The 25,315-nt window shown below is 36.7% G+C and overlaps 1 protein-coding gene and 1 long non-coding RNA gene across 3 annotated transcripts in view; both read left to right on the top strand.

The window, feature by feature from the left end:
* Positions 1–24,145, top strand: part of LOC124640128 (rRNA biogenesis protein rrp5) — a 52,604-nt gene extending 28,459 nt beyond the window's left edge. For both annotated transcript variants that reach the window (XM_047177788.1, XM_047177789.1), the window contains 5 exons: positions 889–1,017; positions 19,372–19,587; positions 20,840–20,879; positions 22,543–22,708; positions 23,935–24,145. In XM_047177788.1, coding sequence (XP_047033744.1) covers positions 889–1,017; positions 19,372–19,587; positions 20,840–20,879; positions 22,543–22,708; positions 23,935–24,094 — 711 coding nt within the window. In that variant the 3' untranslated portion in view covers positions 24,095–24,145. The remainder of the gene's footprint in view (positions 1–888; positions 1,018–19,371; positions 19,588–20,839; positions 20,880–22,542; positions 22,709–23,934) is intronic.
* Positions 5,974–6,956, top strand: LOC124640132. Its single transcript, XR_006985525.1, has 2 exons — positions 5,974–6,086; positions 6,828–6,956. It is a non-coding gene; the product is annotated as an uncharacterized LOC124640132 (long non-coding RNA).
* Positions 24,146–25,315: the final 1,170 nt, after the last annotated feature.

The following is a 25,315-nucleotide window of genomic DNA, read 5'->3' as shown; positions in this document are numbered from 1 at the left end:
GTAAAACAGAGATAAAGTTAGGAGTATCGAATGTTTTGACCAGTTGACAGCTGTCAGTTTTCAAGAGAGAATTTGCGTTGTTTGTAATGATTGACTCTTATATGGTGTTCTAATTCTTACACATCTTTCATTTTTCTTTGTGTTAATCAACATGTATTAACGCATTTAATTTAATGTGATTAGGTACGACACACTCGATATATAAAAATTAATCTCACCTATCCAAACCAAATGTTTAGGCTTTGTTCGAAAGATTTATTATGTGGTTTATGTGAAGTTTGCACGAAATCGGTCGACCAATTCTTCATTTATCGCATTTTTAGTAGCAAAGCACTACAGGCCACTAGTACTCCATGCTTATTATAACTAGCTATTTTTATCGCGGTTTCTCCCGCTTGCCGTGAGAATTCAAAGGCACGAAACAACTATTATTGTTATCATTCCTAAAATATGTACTCTATAAGGCACATATACTGCCCGCTCTACGCGGAAAAGAGGCGCGATGCTATATTTTATGTCTATAATAAAGGTGCTAGTTCGAAGCGAACGGCCGAATGCATCTAAAGCCCTGTCTTACAAATACAAACTACACATTAGTGCAGCTGCTGCACGCTTGTAGGCAGTTGCAGCTACCAGCTCGCTTCCAACTCGTACCTTTATAATTATAATTATGATGTAATATAAAATGTATGTACTTTTATATATTAATAAACCTAATCTATATTTACATGAAAAATATAAAATGACCTCAATCCAAAAATTAGTGACAAAAAACTTGTAATCTGCCAAGTAGAGTGTACCTAGTAAGCTAAATTTATTAATATATAATTGTACATAACGCTTAATGATGCATTACATAAATAAATTACTTACTTTCTTCTTTTTCAGGCTACTGACATTGAGAAGGCTCGCAATGTTGGCAGAAGGGCTCTGGCCGCCATAGGCTTTCGCGAGGATCTCGAGAAATTTAACACATATGTCGCGCTCATCAGCATCGAGTGTCGGTTCGGGACCAAGGTCAGCCATCTGTAATAAATACAATACAATATTTAGTTTATAAGTATTAGAACACTAAAGTTCAGCTTCGAATCGACTGATCGTAAGGTTAAACAACGCCTGGTGCGGACGGTCCGTGGATGGGTGACCATATTGTCATGACGAGTTCTTCCATGTTTCGGAAGGCACGTTAAATTATTGGGTCGAACATCTTGGAATATCTTTGACAATCCTTACGTTTAATCAGAAGCCAGAAAGTCTGACAACCAGTCTCATCAAGGGGGTTGCCTGGGTAACTGGGTTGAGAAGGTCAGATAGGCAGTCGCTCTTTGTAAAACACTGGTAATCAGTTGCATCCTGTTCAACTGGAAGCCGACCTCAACGTATTTCGGAAAGGCTATTGATGCATTTGGCAGATGATGTAATTTTAAAGACAAGAACAGTAACTCAACAGAACTTCAAAAATGCTAGCTTTTGAATCCAAAGACAAAGGGATTGAAACTAAAAAGTTTTAATTTGCTTCAGATTCTTAATAATACTACAGATAAAAGTAATTAACTAAGTACCTATCTAAAAATATTAGCGCTTTGAATTCCTTTCTGTATTTCCAATAAAACAACATAATTAAAATAAGCTTACATTAAATGCAAAAAACAATTTGTCTATTCACATGAACAGTAGAGTTTTGATCGCTAATAATATAATCGGTAATAATTGGTATTTATGGAAGAAATGTCAAAAAGTCCGCCATTTTGTTAATGGTCCGCCATGATTGTATCTAAATTGAATAATTCAGCTGAGTAGCGGCTAACATTACTTGACCTTCAAAAATCCATTCAATAACAGAATTATTTTAGAAATAAAAGAGTATTATAGATATGTATAGAGGACTAACAAAAAAAATCAGTTAAACAAAAATAAAGAAGCAATCATTCTATATACTAAACAATAGGTCTCCTCAAATAATATTTAGAGTTCAGTAACGTCTATCCCAATAATGTATCTGTGGATTAGCAGGGATTAACATAAGCTTCATACAAGTTGTACTTTATCCTATCTCTAGTAAACAAGTCAAAATAAAACAGAATATTTGGAACGGCAGTAAATGTTCAATAATATATAACTACCTATGGCCCCCGCCTTTTGTTATGTGCTATAAAAAAGGCGCAATATATAATGAGGTCAAAACTATATACTACCAAACTAAACTAGTGACTCATTCTTGAACGAAATAAATAATAAGCTTGATTGTTATTAACTACGTTTGATTTGCCAATACTATAATCAAGAGAAAACAACGAAATATTAATGAATCATAAAAGGAAAACGGGGAAAATGAGTGGGAAAATGGTTAAAAAACTATAAACATTATTTTCGTCTTCTAAGTTTAAAAAGCTGTGTAGCTATCAGTAGAACAATAAGAGATTAGTAGCAAGAGAGATGATGCAATTCAATTAAAAAACATAAAGAAAAGAATATATTTAAGTATTTGCCAATCATAATATAGTGCACCCCATTCAATTATGATCAATAATTTTAAAAAACTCTCAAAACTCCCCGTAACGCGACAAAAACAAAACACAGGAATAATCTTCTAATAAATAGTTTCCAAAGTTTAGAAAGAGAAAGCTTCTACAGTATTGACAAAAACCACGTCATCAACCTATCATCATCTGCTCAGCCCTTTCCCAACTATGTTGGGGTCGGATTCCAGTCTTACGGTATGCAGCTGAGTACCAGTGTTTTACAAGGAGCGACTGCCAAAAAACACGTGATATTGTAATATGAGTGCTGAATAATACCAGGTTCGCTTTTCTGCGCAGTTAAGTTTATATATATGGGTTTATTTTAAACACGCTTGACTCTTTTTCCTAAAGTCAAATTACCGCCATTACTGCTTATTATGATTTTTTATTGTATAACCTATAATAGTTTAAAAATATTCTTGTATTGTAGCAGAAATGTAAGCATTTAAAAGCTCACTGAACAAAACTTTTTAAAATAATCAGCTAGCTAAATTTTGTTAATAGCTAGTCAGACACAAGTCACTTGATTTAACAAAATTACAAAAAAAAATACTTATATATTAAAAGTTCATGCTCATCAGAGCCTATAATTGCCGAATTAATATTATCTATTTATTGATAAAAAATAAAAAAAAACAATACACTGCTTCTAATATTATTGACGAAAAAATGTTTAGGTCTCAGACAAAAACTCGCAATTGCAAAATCTATAAATAGCCGGCACTGCAAACTGACTGGATGTTTAAACAAAAAATAACTGTAATAAATATTCACCTTAAAGACGACTTGAGGTCCTTCGTTCAATAACTAAACAAATTAAAAATTATTATTAAAAACTAAACGAATTAAAAATATTGTTTGTAGTTGTCACTTGAGAAAATATTTAGGGAGAGTACTTAGGTAGGCGTCCGATTGACTTGACTGACGAATTCAGACTGAACTGGCGAAATGTAGCGAATAAGCGAATCGATAGGAGCCGTCTGTGTGTCGCCGGCCGGCGGCCGCTCATGGGGCGCTCCTTCACTAACATAACCTTCAAACTACCACTTGTGGCTTTCCTACTCTTCAGCGCGAACTACGCAGTTAGTCAAGGGCTGATAAACCTCAACTCTCTTGAGTACGACACCCCCTTAATGTGCAAGTAGGAAAATTACCGGAAAACAACAATTTTCCTGATGATTCAATGAATAGAAATGATATGAAAATAAGGCCTAAATATAAATATCTCATGTATGTATCTAAATAAACTGAAACAGTGTAAATAATTTTCATGAATAATTTTTTTGCAAAAACATTTTGACTGTGTCAATACAGTTCTGCTTTTATTTTTTCTTTAAGGTTACACTAGTCGATATTTTTCCCATACAAAGTTCGGAGTGCTTTTACTCTACATTGTGACATAATACATTCAAAATTAAACTTGATATCGTTTTATATTGTTATTAAGTTTGTCTGTACGGATTAAAAAAAAAATAAAAAAATCCCAGTAAAAAGTTATGAGCCAACAAAGTTCCGTTTTTCTAGACAATTTTAACGCAACTTTGAGTGTTAAAAAGTCCCATAAAACATGTAAAATCTCCAAAACGAAGTCCGCTCCGACATAGCTCAATTACTAAAGAGTTCTATAAAATTTATTTCAAATTGATTTATACAGTAGTTTTTTCAGAAAACGCTTTTTTCTGAAGCACTCTTCGTCTTTTTTTACGTACTCGTTTTGCGATGAATTGTCGTGCATTTCACTCAATAGCATTCCCCCCGGCAGAAGCGCGGGGCGGAGCGGAGAAAGACGCTTATACACACATGCTTATTTCCACAATTTTTACGTTTTGCACGATATTTTGTCGTGCAACTGTGCAAATTTTAGTGCAACTATTTGTTTGTATTGTTTTGGGCTCAGTCTGCTGCTGCGGCCCACGTCTTTCGTATCGTATGTGTGTAGACTATTCTCCTAGCGCTTATCGTACGTAAACATTACACTGACCCCCGGCTAAAACTCTGGATTTCGATACTACCTTCTTTATCTGTTTGACTTGGCACTGAACTTTGGACTTAGTATTTTCGTTTGTGATTGGAATTGTTGGTTTGAGTGGAATAGTGGATACTATTTCAGTGAAGTGGTTTTCATTGAGTGCAAAACACGTGTGGAAAACAATAAGAAACAAGAAACAATGGGTAAGTAGTACAAGTTATCATACCTAAGCTTCCTTATTAGATAGGTTTACCTCTTACCTTCTTATCATATATACCTAAATTAGGTACTATTATTATTTTTCCATAAATCAAAGTAGGTAAGTACGAGTAAAGCTAATAGGTACGTTTCTGGTTTACCGTTGAACCACACGACTTGGGACTTTGCCTCCGGTGGTGTCGATAGGTAGGTAGGAAAGAAGTACACCAGTTGCTCTATAAATGATGGCACTATCGTAAATTATTTATTAGGTAGGTACCTAGCTATTATTCGCGGCACGTAAGTTGAACCAAAATGTAACCATAGAAACGATCGCCATTTTAGATCAACTTGCCGCGTACGCTATGTACCTATTCGTAATTAACGTGAACGAAGCCGCGGGTAAGTACCTACATAAAAGCTTGTAAATGAACTATTTTGATTATCGGTAGGTAAGATGGTAGGTATTATCACAAAATGTTTTGAGGTTTACGATAATTTTTATCGTAAAATCCATAAACACAGCTCAGAGACCAGTCACGGACACGATATTGTGCCTCAAGTTGAGGCCCTCAACTCTGGACTCACTTACGGCTTGCGCGTCCAACAGTTCCCGCTCGAACGGTCAATAGTGTGTGTAAACTGTGAGTAGGTATAAAAAGTGTAGTCTACATATTTTGTGGCTGTAGGTCTGTACTGTTCAAACTTTGAGTGCGAGAGCGCCGATTGCGCCAAAACATCGTGTGATGTCCGTGTCTCTGTGAGCGTTGCTCGAGCACGCTGTAGGTACCTAGGTATATTTATATTGTGGTCATCGCGCGTGGGCTCCGTGAGTAGGTACGCGACTAGGGTTGCCAACCATACTTTTTTATTATATACTTTATATTTTTATTATATACTTTATTACGTACTTTATTTTTGGTAAACATACTTTCTAGGTACTTTTGTGACAAATATTTTATAATTAATATATTATATTTAATATTTTTTTTGACGTTCGAAAAGTGCTGTTTTGCAGCCAAGTTTGAATAAATGAGTTTTGATTTTGAATAAAATACATTTATACAAATACTGTATTTTCAAATCTTTACTTCCACCTAAAATGAAACAATAATAATTGAACAATTACAATTTGAAAAAACACGAATACGTTCTTTTTCAAATTGAATCAAGTTTGTTGCTGGCATATGCAATTTTTATTAAAAAAAAAAATGATACCGTGTAATTATAACTTGGTATAATTATAATGTTATTTTTGTGGAACAGATTCAAAAACTTGGCGAATGGGGCAAAAAGGGCGTAAAACTAAGCGCCCGCAGGAAGAAGCTCAAAAGATCAGCGAGAGGATATTTCATGAATAAAGAAAATATTCCTCCAGTGCATGATACGTTCCAACAGTAAGTACGATTTATTTACACCGTTGCCATTTCCTCACATTCACGTAGATGAGGTAACAGAGACTATGATAGAGCGTTTGAATGTCTTAGCAGTCTCAAAGTAGGATACAATAATGCCAAAACACAAGCGTGTCTATTCATCGCTAAAAGGAGCCCGTTCACCTTCACTCCTGCTTTTCGGAAGTATCATCACCTTTAGATGCTGAATATCTTCAAAACCACGAGGGTAGCAATTGGTAGCAACTAATGGTAGCTGGTAGCAATTAGGTAGCAACTCTCTATATGTATTTCGAGAGGATCTGAGAGTTGTGACAGGGATCCTGACGCAGACGTTCATTTCGACTAAAGTAGCTGCTAGAAAATTGTGCGTTCTTGCAAAGGCCCAGTGGTAATTCACACCGGGACATGATGTTTATACAAAGCACAACCCCGATCATGAGTGGCGGGATTGCAGTCAATAACTAGTTTATACTAAATAAATGTATGTGTTAAAAAAAATGAAGAGGTTTTATAACTATGGTAGTGTAAGGTGACTGACTAATGGACTTAGTACTAGTGTGCTTACGGAGACGCGATGCGTTACACGGCGTTTTGGGGGTTCGTTCAGCAGCGGGCCGCGTTATCGCACATAAGGTAATGTACGACAACCTGGGTGACAACGCGCCGCGCAACGCGTCACATCTCCGTAAATAAGCACTTATAGTGGGTCTCGCTTATATAAATCCCCATTTTTTGTTTCAGATCACTTCAAGAAGCAATTTCGCCGCCTTTGTCGCATTTGCCGCAAACACCGCGGTCGGCGTTTTTGAGAATGTAAACAAACAGAAGAAAGCAACCTTATTTCTAAAGGAATAAAGTATTATTTTTATATGTTTCTGTTCCGTTCTTTGGTAAAAGCCGCTTTGCCTATTTTATTGTTTTATCTTTCATATTCGTTACAAAAATTGTGATCGAGTTACACGTCTCTACTGCTCTCTTCGTTCTTCGTATGTATAATGTCAACTAAAAAAAATGAGAAACGCTATTCGACACGAAAATAACTGTGTTACTGCTTAAAAAAATCAAAATGTTCAATAAAATCAATAAAATTGATTTCTAAATACATGTAATACATATTATAGATAAATAACACCCAGACAACATTTGTCCTGGGTGGGAATCGAACCCACGACCTACGGCATAGCAGTCAAGATCACTAAGTACTAGACCAACAGGCCAGTCAAACTGATTTTACATTGTGTTATCATAAAAAATGTTATTAGGTACCTACGCCTTGGGACAATTACTGAAATCCATGCGAGCATCACTAGTCGGTACCTCATAAAATAAGCAACTTCTATGAAATCTATACTAATATTATAAAGAGGAAAACTTTGTTTGTTTGGTTGTAATGGATAAACTCAAAAACTACTGGAACGATTTTAAATATTCTTTCACCATTAGAAAGCTATATTATCTGCGAGTAACATAGGCTATATTTTATCCCGGTGCGGGCAGTAGCTCCCACGGGACGCGGGTGAAACTGCGGGAAAACGGCTAGTATAAAATGATAACAGTACTTATCTATTATTTTAGTACGAGTTAGTAAGCGCTTGCTGACTTTTCGGTAGCGAGCAGTACACAGCAGCATGTACGTATGTGTGTCTAATGTCGTTTTGATTCGTAACGGCGTTTGTATGCGTGTTTGTTTGCACGAAACGCATTGTGCAAATAGACTAGCGTCTAACTGCTCATCACTGGGGCTATCTCTGTCGCACACGATGTCAGATGAGACAGCGCGCTTTTTGGCCACGCCCCTGAGTGAGTTCGAGCCCGCGACTAGTTTAACCTTAAAGACTGTTTAAAAATTAAATTAACATGAAAAAATATTTTTCTAGCAAAATATTAAACTTTCGGTGTGCTTAGGGTTCCTAAATTAATATCTTTAGCTGCTAAAAATATGTTTGAAATCTAGTGGACTTATCCAAGTATCTACATACCCAAACATAGCTACAAATACATTTAATTAGGGAATTGTATTAAGTCTTTATATTAAAAAAAAATATATTTATTAATTAGGCGGCGTGCACTTGGAGAGGCTATGTCCAGCAGTGGACTGCTATAGGCTGATGATGATGATGATGATGAATTAGATTAAATCATATCTCTAATAAAGCCTGTGTTAATTTTGATTATATTGATATAAATGACACAAAAGGCTATCAACTATCCAATATTAAACTGTCAAGTTCAATATTTTCACAGGAATTTACTCAAAACAATATATTTAAAAAAATAACAGGAAAAACTAATAAGATTCTTATTGTATTAATTGATTATATTTAGTGCATTAATTCCCACGCTAATTAATTGTTATTTAATAACTGCATAACCATTTTCCTCTTTAAAGTCATTAATAAGTATTTATTTATAATAATATAAACACGGAAAGTAAATTGAATTGCATTACGATAAGTATGGAAGAAAGGAAAACTGTTCACAAAAACAAAATCCCAAATAAATGAACCTTTTTGGGACGTTGGTTAAAAATAACGCAATAAAATAACAATTTCCTCAATCATATGTTTGAAACTACATTTTAGATGACTTGTTAAAATTTGAGATACATAATAAATAAATTATGTAATCATGAAAAAAAAAACGCGGCATGCATAATATATGAGGCTCCAGACGTACGCAAAAAATAGGTCTTATTTTTATTTTGTGTTTTCCTCAAAGAGGCCTTGAGTTTATTTTGATAAGCATTTCATTTTCAATTCACTATGTGATATAAAAAAGTAAAAGTTAATTTCATATAAAAATCTTAACTGTTGGTAAACATTAGAGCGGTAAATAATGAGTTTGTTTGACAATATAACCAAACAGACCGGTCTATCAAAAGTTTATATTATGTAAGTTCACATACAAAGACACATGTTGTTTAAAAACTATGATAAAAAATAAGTATGCCGCTCTAATTTCACGATATCATTAAGAAATTCTATATTCTCTTTGCAAAAACTCGCAATTTGGAGGTTATGCTTAACTCAACAGGTTTTTAATCAAATAAATACACTATCTATAGACTGAAATAAGAAACGAACGATAAAGTTTTGTAGATAAAACAATAAGCTAAAAGGTTTATGAATTAAAAAAAGTATTTAAAACGCTAACCTTGTTTAATGTCTGTAGACACAAGTTCTACTGTTGTTAGTTGTTATCACTTATTTCTTTGCTGTAGTGTTGATCGTACGAAGTCTGAATCTACACTGAGGCATTCTGAGCGTCCATGTTTTCGACACAAGTAGGTACTCATGTAATACAAAACACTAGGCCGCGATACTCTCCTATAAATTCGATCGTCACCCGACAACACGCGAGTGGTGGGAACATGTTTTGATGATTTCGGGATTTCCGAGAAATGATTTTTGAACCTCCCGATACCTTAGGTACGTTATATTAGGAACAATAAACAATATTGCGTAACAATTAGAACTGTTTACACCAAGTATCCTTTTTGCATAGCAACTTATCTCTAAATAAATGATGGTTTAAGGATAATTAAAATTAATGTAGATGACACATAAAATTATTAACAGCTAGTATTTATTACATTATTGGGGGATCATTTGGGGAGTATTCTTTTAAACCCAATGTTTTTGAAGATGCTATTTTTATGCAGTCACGTCTTAGCGAGTAAAAAAAAACTTCGCAGTTATGCACAATAATTTGTCCTTGGCCTCATGCGGGGACATTGACCCCGCTCTGCATTGTTTATGTCACATTATGTCTGAAAAGATAATGCGTAATTTTGGCTCGCGCGCTACTAATAAGGATTGCCCTATGATTTAATAACATCGGATCTTTATCTCGATTATTTACGTAGCATTTTTTGATACATGGGCGATCTCAGGAACTAATGGGCCGATTGAGGAAATTCTTTCACATAAAGACATATTTCTTGTCTTTTTATTTTTGTCTATCTTTTTATTTATTTTTTCTGTCTTTTTATTTCTGTCCAATGATTGATTGATTGATTTTATCTCATGTTTTTCTTATAGACTTGTAATATTTTACCACAGCTAAATACTATTACAATGTGACTTCAGAAAAGATGGATTTTCTTACAAGGCGGTCAATTTAAAAATATAGTAGAGCTTATAGTAAAGCCATGCAACATCATTAGACCATAGATTACTTAGTTACTACGCTAGACGTTGCGGTTAACAATTATGCAGTTAAAATATGACTTTTCTGCATTTTTTGTGTACTTTTAAATTGGAGCATAGATATATAATGCGTTCACCTGACAACTGATAAAAATAATTTTGCAAATATATGTAGGTTTGTCAAAATTGTGTCGCTAGACTGCATTGCTTTAAATGACTGGTAGATGGTCAGACAGATAAGATTAAATATTATTGTTGCGTATCTTGCTTATCTGTACTAAATGAATAAAAGGAAATAATGTTTTGTTTGTTTGAAAGGCTCCGAAAGTACCTACTGAACCTATTTGAAAAATTCTTTCACCGTTGCAAAGCTCACTCTTTAATAACATAGGATATATTTAATCCGGGTACGGGCAGTAGTTCCTATGGGACGCGGGTGAAACTGCGGGAACAGCTAATAATTATTATAATACATATAATTAATGTATTTCCGATATTTTATTTTGAGTTCCTTAATCACACTTTAACTGAAAGAAATGAGCTAAAGCCTTATAATATACATATGTCAATAGAATTATATCTTCTAAACAAAAACGGATCCACTTTTGACGCCAAGGGGGGGGGGGGATCAAAAAATAAAACTAAATGTATCAATATTTTATTACCTACTAAATATACATTATGACGAAAAATATATAAAAACTTAATGGTTATTGTAACTATTGTAGTTAATTGGTGGTCGAGCTAAGTTCTGGACCTAGCCCAGGGGGGGTTCATTACCCCCACCTCCCTGCCTCCCGCCCTCCCTGGTTACGCCCTTGGATACAAGTTAGTTCGAACTTAGGATAGGTACTTTTTATTACAAAAAACGGTTGTCTGTAAAGTCGGTTTACTGACGATAGTCGAACGTGACAACGTCATAAGAAATTGATCGTCAGATGTCGAACGCTGCCGAAAGCGGAGGCCGATCGTGCCTCTTTGTCACTCGTTGCGTGCTCTCGCTTGCACTTCAAGCCTTAAACGGAACGCCTCAGAGCGAGGTAACGCCGCATGAGTCAAGTTTTTTCGTGCGTGCAGCCGGCTCCATCGATATATAAGACGTTGTCACGTCAAAAGAAAAATATATTTTATAAAAATTGGTGTCAATTAAATTGGCCCGAAGTGTTTCGTCGTCCTGAGGTATGTCAACCGCAGCTAAGAACCAATCCCGAGTGACGGCTATGACGCGATGCGCTGCGGGCCAATCACCGCTTTACCGCCGCCCCCGCGCTCCCTTCATACCACCAAAGGGACCCAATAAATCACTTCTGCGCAGGTGAAAGTCAGGGCTCGACTTCCGTGCCGGTAACTGTACTTAACTAGCAAACGACAAGTCAGTACATGAACGCGCGATTGATTATTTAAAATGTGTAGGTAGTTATAAAAAGTAATCTCGTAATCGTGATTGCAACTACAATTTGTAGTTAGTAATCAAATTTTTTAACTACTTTTTACGATTATTTAATGTAATTTGCAGTTTTGATTACTAACTACAATATGTAGTTGTAGTTAGTAATCAGTGATTAGATTTCATTTTGCCCAACACTGGCTATGCTCCATAATTATTTCGATCGAATAGTAAAGCAATTGATTTTTTACTCATCGTGAAATAGTTCTATTACCTTATTATTATAGTTTTGTTATAGCATAACCTACAATCGCTGCACTAGCGGACTGATGCTATTTATTTTAATTATGAAAGCACGAATATTCGACAATCGAAAGAATCATTACCTTTATCGTCGCAATTATCGTTGCTATAAACAATTTACACCACATTCACTTTTCACTGCACTTCATACTTGACGAAAATATGTAAATATATTATTGAATAGCAGCTGTTTACGCGGACGCATCGCTCACTCAAGTGGGAGAGAGACAGATGTCGAACGCTGCCAAACGCGTAGGCCGATTGTGCGATGGAACGCCTCAGAGCGAGGTAACGCCTCAGAGTGAGGTAACGTCTCAGAGCGAGGTAACGCCGCATGAGTCATGTTTTTTCGTGCGTGCAGCCGGCTCCATCGATTTATAAGACGTTGTCACGTCAAAAATCGTTGTATGAATGTAAAACATTAGGTACTTTGTCGTACACAAAGTACCTAATCAGAGACAGCCCCAAAAACGCCCAGCCTTCACCACTTCCCATGTGTTATTACTGGGAAGGAGAAGTGGCGCAACAAACTCCCCAGCAACACATGTGACACGGGCAGGCATTTTGGGGGCTGTCTTTTGTTTTTGACGTTCGAAAAGTGCTGATTTATCAGCCTCATTTGAGTTTATAAAAAATCTTAATAATAAAAACAATCTCAATACGATAAAGGTGCAAACCGTAGGATTGATTACTTAAATAATTGTAAGATTAATGCGTATCTGTTTACATACTTATTATCAAAAGAATGAAGCGTTTCATTCATTCGGAAATGACTTGTTTTTCCGCGAATTCGTTCGAGGGTCGCGACAATCTAGTGATTGCAGGCGTAATCGTTATGAACGTGGTCACGGGTTCAAATCCCGGGTTACACCATTTTTACTGGCTGAAAATTTAATCTACCATCCACCACCCATTGGTCAAATAATCCATTGTCATGAATCAAAAATCGATTATTCAAAATAGAGGGTCTAAATATTAATACCCTTGCAATAATAATGTTAATTAGTTATGAACAGCAGTAATAGGGTCTCGTTTTCCCTCTGAGTGAGTAACTCAAAAACGGAAGTTAAATCCAAGGGTTAAAGGCATATCAAAGAAATAAAAATGAAAAAAAAAAAAAGTTCAAAAAAGGTTATACATATTATATTTAAGTCATGGATTCTAACTGTACTCATCACGGCGAACTTAACGAGCCCCCACTCGAAGGGGGTCGTTTCATTTTACCTGACTACTGCAAATTGCATACAAATCATGAAATCACCTGATTTAAACAAAGCTCTGATAATAACAATACATGATTTCAATAAGCGCGAGCAATGGCGGGCAGAAAGAAAGATAAACGATTTAAAAATAGAACACCGCCCCACTGTTGCTCGCTCGGTCGCCCTCCCCTCCCCCACCACGGTAGCACTCTGCCTATAATACTTATTAACTACAAACATTCGAAGATTTAGTCACCATAATTATAATAGATATACATAGGTATGTCGAAAAAACCCAAGACTCAAAACGAATTTACTAAACAAAATGTTTTGAACTTCCGAAACGCGCAGATAAAATAGGTCACTGCTGATGTCATGTTATGTAGATTATGGAAAATTACTGGGATGGGCGTCTACTCAGTAGGCAACTTAATTTTTGTTTCGGACTTTCCCGACCATAGAGTATTCGAAGAGCGACGTGCCACGTAGAACCTGCGTGCGTGTAAACTTGTGGCGCCACCGCCATATTTATTTTTTGTTGTCGATGGTTCGGGAGGTGATTGCGCTACAGCGCGCCAAATCTTGAATGACTAATGTTGACTATATTTATTTCATGAACTATGTTGTCACTCATAGGTATTGTTATAATCATATACTGTACGCAGTCATAATTAATAATAACAAAGATCGATTAGTTCATGAATATATTTGTATCTTAATTAATTTATATTTTTACACTAACTCGTACGGAATAAAAGCAGATAGTATTTCTCTCGTAGCGTTTTTGTTTTCAATCATTCGTATACGGTGACTGGAAACAATTTAATGTGTCCCGTACGGGAATATAACTCGGGACAGCCGTGACGTCGTAAAGTGTCGTCACGTTTATCATACATGTAATTTTTTTATGCAAGTCGACTTGCTTATCAATGAAAAATGGCGTAGGTGGCGACTTCGATTCGCGGGCTAAACAATAGGTGTGATTACAGGGCTAAAAATATTTATGATTCAAATTAGTCCGCATTTTAGATTGGCAAAAAATATTAAGCTCGTGTTTTCTATTTTAACAATAAAAATATCATTTACTAAGATAAAACGCAACTATGATTGAGGTTGGGGGCTCTTTACGTTACGTAGGAATTTGTACTTGGAAGTAGGTAACGCAACACAAAATTCAATGGTGTTGTATGTCCGTTGTTATTTGTTTCTGAGAGAAAAGAAAAAATACGTGTCTATTACTTTAGGGTTATTTAAAAGACGGCCTATTTAATTCGCCAGGCCTATTACACACCTATCTATAGGTACATATAGTATAGTACATAGAATCCTTTGTTCTATTTTTTTTTGTTATTTTGCTTGGGTGCTACGTATGAGGTCCCCGCTCAAGAATACTTTGTTGGTTTTTGCCGTTGTATGCTTTCTAGGTTAATGGCAAACATTTGCGATAAGTTTGCACCTTAAACATAATTTTATGTAAGTATTGCGCGAGCTTAATAAGCGTCTAGTTGTAAAGTAGTTGTGTCGCGCGGTTTTGCCCCTTTTAAGTTAGCCTGCGGTAAAAAAGTGACATATAATGTAAGTAGCTTTCTTTAGTGTCCCATGCCTATGATCTCACTCGGTTTTTTAGCCAAATAAATAACTTTCGTCTTTATAATATTGCAAGGATTCATCTATATCTATACATATAATAAATCTGTAAAAAAACTGAGTCTGTACATTGAATATATTAAAAAAATAATAATTGGGTGGGGCTTAGAAACAGTAATGGAGCACAAATCCAAAAAAAAAATTCTGTCTGTATGTCTGCATGTCTGTGTGTCTGTATGTCTGTATGTCTGTATGTCTGTTTGTTTGTACACGCTAAGCTTCGGAACTACTGAACGGATTTCAATGATTTCTTCTTTGTTGTATCAGTATTAAGCCTGGTCAACATATAGGCTATAATTTATCTTCGAAACTTGAAGACCTGATGCAGAACTCCAACAGACCAACAAAACTATAAGAGATACAAAAATGGTGCCATGGCAAAAATTGTTTCATGTGATGAGCATTTTCAGCTGAGATAATAAATTTGAAGATCTGGAACACCTGATGTGGAACCCCAAGAGCCCAGCTTCTCTGTACCATATACAGGTATGACGTTTTAGCAAAAGTTGTTCAATTTGATAAGCACTTTCTATTGACTTATACAAATTGAAGATCTAAAACACCTGATGTGGAACTCCAGGGGCCCAGCTAGACTATAGCATATGAAGATATGACGTTTTAGCAAAAGTGGTTCAATCTGATAAGCACTCTCTATTGACGTATAAACATCGAAGATCTGGAACACCTGATGTGGAACTTCAAGAGCAATACTACACTTGAAATGTATAGAAATGAATGTTATGAAATAGGTATGGCGAATCAAAAAAAAGTAATTAGTCCGTCTTTTAGATAACCCTAAAATAATGGACACGTATTTTTCTTTTCTCTCTCTCACAAACAAATAATAACGAAGATACAACACACTTGAATTTTGTGTTAAGTCACTGCTTAGTACAAATTTTACATACCTAGACGTGGCGTCACGAGCCCCCACTCTCCGACTTTGTTGCGTTATATCTCATTATTATTTTGTATGTCTCTTCCAGACCTCGGGACTACAGAGTTCCGAATTTTTGGGAGGCAAACGTGGGGCCGAAGCCAACACGCTGAAGCCCTTTTGAGACAACTTTAATGAAATGGTGACACAAAACCGACGATTATCCCTTTATACACTATAAAAATGAACCCAAGGACAATCCCCGGTGGACGTCGTTAAAAAAAGACAATCCCCGGTTCTGTGCTAAACTATTGCTAACTATGGAGGAAAAGTACTTGGGCTATTGTGATGGGATGTTAGTGGATGACAATGTATTAGGTACATGTAAAAATGGCAGGTGGAGACTTGCCACCTCACTTACTGGGCCCCCGGGAACCAGTCACTGAATAGCAACAAGAGGGCAACAGGTACATGAGCGGCTGTAGGGTGAGGATACCTCGGTGGACTTTAAACGCTGATTACGCGCTCCCTGTGCTTACCATGAGGCACCTACCCTCCGAGCAGGGCTACTAATCCTGCTCTAGCGACTCCACTCTGGACGGCCAAGCCAAGTCAGAAGCGTGAGACCTACCCCCGTCATGGTTCACTCCGACCGGCCGGAGATGGGGGACAGTATACTCTCCCTGGAGAACTCAGTATATAGCCCCGCGGGGTCGCTACTCCCCGTCATCAGCCTCAGATGTCCTGCGGTGCCTGTATCTCATTATTATTGTCGTTATTATCTCCAGAGCCTTTGTCCCAATTATGTTAGGGTCGACTTCCAGTCACGATGCAACTGAGTACCAGTGTTTTACAAGGAGCGACTGCCTATCTGACCTCCACAACCCGGTTACCCGCTCAACCCAACACCCCTTGGTAAGACTTACTGGCTTCTGATTACCCATAACGACTGCCAAGAATGTTCAATGACAGCCGGAACCTACAGTTTAACATCCCCTCCAAATAACGGTCATTGGTATCCAAAATATACGTAGAAAGTACATACGAACTTAGAAAAGTTGCATTGGCAGGCACTTGCCAGACCTGGAATCAAAGCCGCACGCTCATACTTGAGAGATTGGTTCTCTACCCACTAAACCACCACGACTTCCACTAAGTCACCACGACTTTGTCATCTATTTAATGTTTTTTTACGTAATAATACGTGTACCTAATATTTTTGCCACTCACAACTTAAATGCGGACTAATTAGAATCACCACTTTTATCCCTATGGTCACGTCTATTGCGGTTCAGTTCTCAGCGTTTTGTTTAGTCTGCTGTGCTTTTGCCGTTAAAGTACAAAAATTAAATATATGGAACGTTTCTAATGGTTATGCGTATTCCGTTGTTTCCAAGTCAACGGGCCCTTAAAATGCAATATCAGACTATTCAGATCTTTGATTTTGCTGACCCCGTAGTCGCTGGCATAAGGGACAGGATCCGCGTACGAAGTCGCGGGCAGAAGCTAGTTGTAAATATAATTTTAAGTGTCTTCATCGTCGACCTATTTTCGTTGCATTGTTTTTATTAGCAAAATGTGTCAAAGCAGTCGAGCAACTTATAAGCTCAAACTCAAAAAAGGTCACTTGAGTTAGGCTGATAAATCATCACTTTTCGAACGTCAAAACAAAAGACAGTCCCCAAAACGCCCGCCCTTCACTCCTATGTTTTGATGGGAAGAAGTGGCGACACAAACTCCCCAGCAACAGGTCTTTATTTATTTGTCTGTATTTTCTAGACACGTCATTAAAGTTATTGCTTATTATGGTAGAAACTACTCAGGCTATGACGGGGTGACAGTAGACTAGGGTAGGGGAAACTAAAGGGGACTTGGCACCTGCTGCTTCTATGTGTGCAAAAAGGCAGGTGTTGAGTCAGATCTTGTGACCTAAATACTTAATGTATGTTACTATTTTATTTTATAACACGCTTATAGTTATTAGCTTCACTTGTAACTATGTATGTAAGAAAATCTTGGAATGTTAATTTGACCCACTTCCCGATTAGGATGAAATTTTGCACTCGCTCCGAGTTCTGGTGATAATACATGACTAGCGTGTTTTTTTTAAATTTAAAACTATACATTTTTGATGGGAGAGTCGTGGAGGCCTAGTTGGTAAAGGACCAAGCTCTCAAGTATGAGTGTGTGAGATTATATGTACTTTCTAAGTATGTCTTAGACACCAATGACTGTGTCTCGGAGGGCACGTTAAACTGTAGGTCTCGGCCGTCATTGAACATCCTTGGCAATCGTTACGCCAGTAGCCAGAAGCCGGTAAGTCTGACATCAGTCTTACATGTAACATGTAAAAGAGTTGAGGAGGTCAGATAGGCAGTCGCTCCTTGTAAAATAGTGATACTCAGCTGAAAAGGCTAGGCAGATGATGATGGTATGATGATACTTTTGACGGCTTCAATATCAGCCTTTTTGAAATCCGTTGGGTTTTTCCATATTTATAGTCTTTGAACTCATTGATAATATAAGTAGGATGCACGTGTTCCTGTATTTCCCGTGTCGATTAGATTTTTTTTTACAATAATTTTTAGTATTATCCAGAATAATATTATTTAATGAGTTTATTTGTTGACTAGTTGTTTTTGTCGAAGAAAAACATAAATGTTATGGATTAAAGATTCAAAAATTGATGGATATCAAATATCGTTAAGATAGCTAGTATACGAGAGTCTCATCTTTATTCATATTATTATGTTATATTCTTAGATATGATATTGATAAGATTAAAATGAAGGTCGCGAAATCTGTAACGTACCCAGTGGAGTAGTTCGGGTAATAAAGTTTGTATGTACTGAATTATACATTTAGTTTACACCTTATTAACATGCACCTTTACAATACCAAAACGGAAAACTAATTGAAAAATAATAATAAGCTCTTTTCCACACTAATCACCACCCAATTAAAAAAAAACTCAATCGCTACCTAAAACAATTACTTCAGTTTTTTACAACAAACAAATAATATAATAAACAAATCACCTTTTGCGTTACAATATTATCGATACTAGAAAGAAAGAAAGAAAATGAATTTTATTGCGCAATATAAGACGCATTAATTACGTTTAAATTATTGCATTTTATATTTCGCGTTCATAATTTCCAATAACTAATTTTATAAAACTGTATGTTAGTGTTGCTTACGTTTAAGTGACAAATTCACTCTAGATTTAAGTATTAGTGTAAGAATTTCCCGTAAATGTATTAGTGAATAAGTCGTTGGAGTGCCATAAATAAATAATTAATTAAACACACAACATGAACATAAACATTTATTATTTTCAAATTTCAATAATAGTTGTCAATAATCCTTATTGTAAAATCTTTACCTTTATTTTTTTTACTTAAAATTGTTTAGTTTTAATTTATAATTTAATATTTTGGCTTAAGTAATTAATTAACCATGATATTGAATAAATTTCATTTGTATGAAATTTGTAATTTTCAATTTATTTTTTTTATTTTTTCTTAGGTTACTAATAGTGTAAGCACGTCTCACTGTGATTGATGTGCAAACCTTTAATTGATTTATTTACGCCCTTTTTATGTACAAACACAACTTTGAAAGTTATTGTGAATAAGTTGTTGGTGTGCCTTATGTGTATAAAAAAAAATATAAAAAAATAAACAGAAAAAAACTAAACGATACCCTTTTCCCTCCCTAGGAGTCTTTACAAAAAATACTGGACGAAGCTCTGCAAATGAACGACCCCTTCAAGATCCACTCGAAGCTACTGGACATTTACGTGGAGACTGGTAAACAGCAGGAGCTGGTGGCTCTGGTAGACCTGATGCTGAGGAAGTACAAGCGGGAGACCAGCGTGTATGGCCTCTGTGGAGCCGCCTGCTTCAAACTGGGACTTGTCGATAAGGCCAGACAGGTATGTACACAATGTCATTCAAATTATTTTAAACTAGCGACTGGCCCCGGCTTCGCACGGGATAACAGTATTGCCCCACGATTTATTGTATGCTATTATACATATAAACCTTCCTCTTTAATCACTCTATCTATTAAAAAAACAGCATGAAAATCGGTTGCGTGGTTTTGAAGATTTAAGCGTGCAAATAGACAACGGGATATAGTGACAGTAAAAAAAAAACAATCGTCACTATATGTATAGTACATATTTTGTTTTTTTTCAAGAGTGTCATTCTTTCTTTTCCATAAGACCAATAGGCCAAAAGAAAATATGCGTAGGTTTTCTTAAATAAACAGGGTGTAGGAAAAACTGACGGTATGTTGTCGGTGAACTCGGACTTTATGACATATATTAGAAGGCATGTGCCCAGCTTTGGGACATCAAAAACACTAAGGATGATATAATTGGTACATCTATGTTTTGTACATTTACTGTTTTCTTTCATGACATGACAGTTAACTATGTGAACGGCAGATTTTCCGCCCTCCGTAGTGTACGTGGCGCCCACTCGCGCCCTTTTCCTACACGTGGAGTCTTTGATAACACCCTATACAATGTACTAATCTCATTTACAAACATCCGTCCATCCATACATACCTTCGTACTTGTAAAATAGGAATTTACAAACCTCTTTGGAAGTAATTTACAGTTTAAATTAGATAGAACCGCTTCTACAGTAGGCGATTAAAAAAAGTAATGAATCCGTCTTTCAGATAATCCTAAAATAATGGGCACGTATTTTCTCTTTTATGTCACACACAAATATCAACGAAGAAACATTACGATTGAATTTTTTTATGTAACTTTTGAGTACAAATTTTATTATTTAACTATGTAGTCAAGTTTTGGTGCGATATACCTACTCTGGCAAAAAAATGTGGTTTTTGTTAAAAAAAATGTGTCCAATATTATTTGCCGATCTAAAATGCGATTATTGTTAGCACTATTTTGAACCTCTCGTCACGCCTGTTATAATCGAGAGTGTGACTTGGAAAAGTGTTAATATAATCAGCCTAATTTCAATAAACGAATTTGATTTGACTTGAAATCAGTTGTTAGACGTTTTAGATATTTTTATTTAAATAATGTTGTTTTCCTGTAGCCTAAATGGTATCAGTCAACTTCCTCATGGGAATCCCAATATATTCCTGATTTAATTTCGCGTATTATATTTTGAATGTATTAATAAATTTTGATTTTTTTTTGACAGGTCATGCAGAAAGCCATCTCCGTTCTCGAGAAGAAAGAACGTAAGTTATACATATCACATATAAGTTTAATATGAAATTTCCTACTTATTAGTGTTCGAAATAAAAGTACAAAATGTAGAATGTACAACAAGTAAATTATTTATACACACTTCATCCCTACTTTCATAATTATGAATAAAATGGATTCAAATGTGTGACGTGGTAGCTACTCAAAAATGAATGGGCTGCCTAACTCTTCCTTCATGAATGGGCAACCTTACACAAAATCATTTTTCAAATCGGCCATTTACTTAACTCTTCAATAATATTTAGAGGTACATGACTGCGTTGGTCTAGTGGTCGCAAGCGGGGCTGCTGTGCTCGAGGTCTCGGGTTCGATTCCCGGGTCGGGCCGAAATCGCTTTGTTTTTTTTTTTTATTTCTTAAACTTTCATAAAGCAGCCCGTAGTCTGGAAGTTGGTGATTGATTCACCCGTGCATCGGAGAGCACGTAACTGTCGGTCCTGCGCCTGATCTCTCTCCGGTCGTGTCGGATTACCGTCCCATCGGGTTATGAGAGTGAAGGAATAGGGAGTGCACCTGTGTCTGCGCAAATGCTCGTGCACTATAATATGTCCTGCGCAGCTGGCTGATTTCCTTAAAAGACAACAGCCGCCGTCGCCTAAATCGGCCGTGCACGCCATTATTAATAATTACATATTTTGTGTCCGCTATGGGCAAAGCTAAGCATCACTTCTAATGCATTAGGTACCTGGTACACAATAACTGCAGGTACAAGATAACGCATTTATTTGCATACCCACGCACATATGTGTCAGCGTATGAGTCAGCGGCCATTTGATCAGGAAACGAACGTTAGACGGTGTCTCTTTCTATTGCAATCACCACTGCACTTGTAAGACGGGAACAGTTATTGTCACCAGTCTCGATTTATTTTGCAAACATTGCTATAAAGAACCGCAAGGTTCACTAAGGTCGGGCCCTTGGGAACTTCGGGCTTGTTTTCCCACTCAAACTCAAAAACGTTTATTCAAATTAGGTTGATTAATCAGCACTTTTCTAACATCGTAACGTCTTTTGTTAGCCCCCAAAACGGCCACCCTTCACCACTTCCTATGTATTTTTGTTGGGAAGAAGTGACGCAACGAACTCCCCAGCTTAATTTGATAGCTCTTTAATTAATAGCACGTTACGGAAGGAGAGGTCAAAAGTTGTGTTTCTTAGAAATAATAAAGTACACAACGGATCCAGTTACTTATAGCTGAGCAAGTCATTCCTGCATTTGGTTTGGCCATATCACATTTATTACAAGTGTGCTGAGACCCTAAATCGTAAAAGCATGATTGAAAAATTAAACTCGTAAACTCAGTGAAAGAATTTTTCAAATCTGTTCAACTGTTTCGGGGCCTTTAGGGTAGAAAACAATGTTCCCTGTTTAACCTACTAATACATACAATAAAGAGGAAATATTTGGTTTGTTTCTACCCTAAGGGCTCAATTTTTCTATTTTTGCTACAGGACCACTTGATTTTTTTTGTATGTTTTTAGTAACAAAGATCTGACCACATATTATGTATGCTGTGGCAACTTAGCATTAATATTTAAGATATCATAATGACATTCATTGTAATAAGAAGATGAAGTTCAGTGTAAGATTTGTTGGTTGTCCTAAATAAATAAAAATTAATTGTTTATTTCATAGATGTACCAGTGCTAGTCCAGTTCGCGTTGTTGGAGCGCAACTCGGGCGCCCGCGAGCGTGCCGAGGCGCTATTCGAGCAGGTGCTGGCTGTGTACCCAGCCCGCGTCGACGTGGCCAGCGCCTATGTAGACATGCTCCTCAAAGCCGGGGACAAGGAACATGTGCGGTAAGTCAAGAAAAGAAATTTTATTGCGCCACCAAAGACGCATAGGTACCTTCCTCCGAGCCTTTTTCCCAAACTGTGTTAGGGTCGGCTTCCAGTCTAACCGGATGTAGCTGAGTACCAGTGCTTTACAAGGCGCGACTGCCCTATCTGACCCCCTCAACCCAGTTACCCAGTAAACCAAAGACGCATACCACAAACTTAAAATTAGACAGAAATAATAATAGAATAGTTATCACCATCATCTCCTGAGATTTCCCAACTATGTTGGACTATGTTGGGCTCGGCTTCCAGTCTAACCGGCAAGCTAGGTTTTTTTAACGACGTCAAAAATCATCAAATGATTATTTCCCCCTCCCGCTGTGGGTTAGCAGCGGTGAGGGTGTGTCAGAATTTTACTGACTAAAATTCGTCGTGTTCCGTCGTAGGCCTTAAATGTACCAGGGCCGCGGTAACTCTTTCGAACAATCCCGCAGCCCCGGAAGCTCAAGGTTTCAAGGTCAAGAATAGGGTCTGTTTCGAAGGGTCCACGACCAAAACACGGGCTTTTACCGACTGTCCCAACTGAAAAAATAAAAATATACATGCAAAATCATCTCCCGAGCCTTTTCCCAACTATGTTGGGCTCAGCTACCAGTCTAACCGGATACGGCTGAGTACCAGTGTTTTACATAATGCGGCTGCCTATCTGACCTCCTCAACCCAGGTAACCCTTGGTAAGACTGGTGACTTACTGCCAAAGATGTTCAATGACGGCCGGGACCTACGGTTGATCTGTATATCGGGTGTGTCGTTCACAATCACATTAAATAAAATGCGTTAATATACTGGTAATATAAAATGTCGATTAACACAAAGAAAAATATGTAAAAATAAAATGAATTTTTCAAACAAAGTAAATGAATAAAAATGTTGGGAAAATTAGAAAACCATGACATTACAAACAACTGAAATTCTCCCTTGAAAACTGACAGCTGATCAAAGCATTCGATACTCCTAACTTTATCTCTACTTTTCACATGATGTTGTGAATTATAAAAACGAAAAATGACTCCTGTGGTTAAACCACTGAATGGATTAGGTTATTTATTTTTACAATTCGCCATAGAATATCATAAAGTATATGCGGTAGGATTTAATGTGATTGTGAACGATACGCCCTGTATACATTTGCAGGTTTTTAGTTATTGTTCGTCCGTCTCACGAATTCTCGAATTCTTACTTTCCAGGCAAGTAATGGAGCGGATGACGTCACAGAAGCTGCCAGCTAGGAAAATGAAGGTTTTGTTCAAGAAGTGGATCGAAGTGGAAGAGAAGATCGGAGACCAAGACCAAGTGGACAGGATACGACAACGCGCCATGGACTACATAGAGAAAGCCAAGTTTTAATCGATACTATACTTAATCAATATTTAATAAATAAACTTACCGAATTTTTTATTTCTCGTTTTATTTCTATTTAGCAACCTATTTTTTTAAGCTAAATTGCAGAAAATACAGACTAATTTTTTCACAGCTTTTTATGGACTTTGCCAATTCGACTGAATTTAGTTTACTACGTATTCATAGATCAAACTAGTCACGACCTACATACACCATAACCGGACTCCTAAGATTTATTTTATTTATTTGGCTCACCAACAATTGTTTACACGATACAAATATTAAATACAATCATCATAACAATAACTTGTGTAACAATTTCTTAAAGGTAAGCACAGCATGCATTAAGATTAAATATATCTTTACAGATTCTGGTCCAAAATTACGACGATATGTGTCAAACATGACAGAAAATATCAATCTTCATGTCATAGAGACACCTTACTACGGATTTCAATAACTGATCAATCTGTTGTATTCGATTGGAGATTGAATTTTGACATTAGCTACATAGATTACTAGTTTCCGCCCGCGGCTTCGCCCGCGTCGAGTTCGGTTATATAGCATTTCCAAGAGAACTCTTCAAAAGTCCGGGATAAAAAATATCCTATGGTCTTTCTCAAGGTCAACTCTATCTATACCAAATTTTATTAAAATCAGTTCAGTGGTTTAGACGTGAAAGCGTAACAGACAGACAGAGTTACTTTCACATTTATTCATATTATTTGTAATATTAGTAGGGATTTCAATCTCTTATCGATGGATCGGTTATTGAAATGGGCAATTAGATATCTAAACAAGTGCGTCATTGTTGATATTGTGGGAGATATCATCAATTAACTAACTTCCCTCGGTTAGCTTCTAATTAAAGTACCTACTACAATTCTATTAGGTAAATAGCTTGTGGGCTATCACACACTTCAACTGTTGTAATGGCACGTAGGTGGAAGAAACAAACAAATTAAGTAATTGAAAACACGCACATTTAGGCCTCTGCCTCGAATTTTGCTGGCAGCGGGGCGGCAGCGGCGGCGGCGCGGGAGCGGGGCGGGCAACGCGTACCTGTTCTCGAAACTAGCGGGCAGATCGCGCGGCCCTATAGCAGTGTAGTGTTGTGTTCTGTTGTTTTTGCTGTTCCATATGGGTGTCCTCTCAAAGATGGCCGAAATAATTAGCTCTTGCACGTCCGAAGACATTTTGATACGTATCAAAAAAAATGTATTACAC

The sequence above is a fragment of the Helicoverpa zea genome, chromosome 20 (assembly GCF_022581195.2).
Source record: "Helicoverpa zea isolate HzStark_Cry1AcR chromosome 20, ilHelZeax1.1, whole genome shotgun sequence".
Lineage (NCBI taxonomy): Eukaryota > Metazoa > Arthropoda > Insecta > Lepidoptera > Noctuidae > Helicoverpa > Helicoverpa zea.
This window is presented reverse-complemented; position numbering and strand designations above follow the sequence as displayed.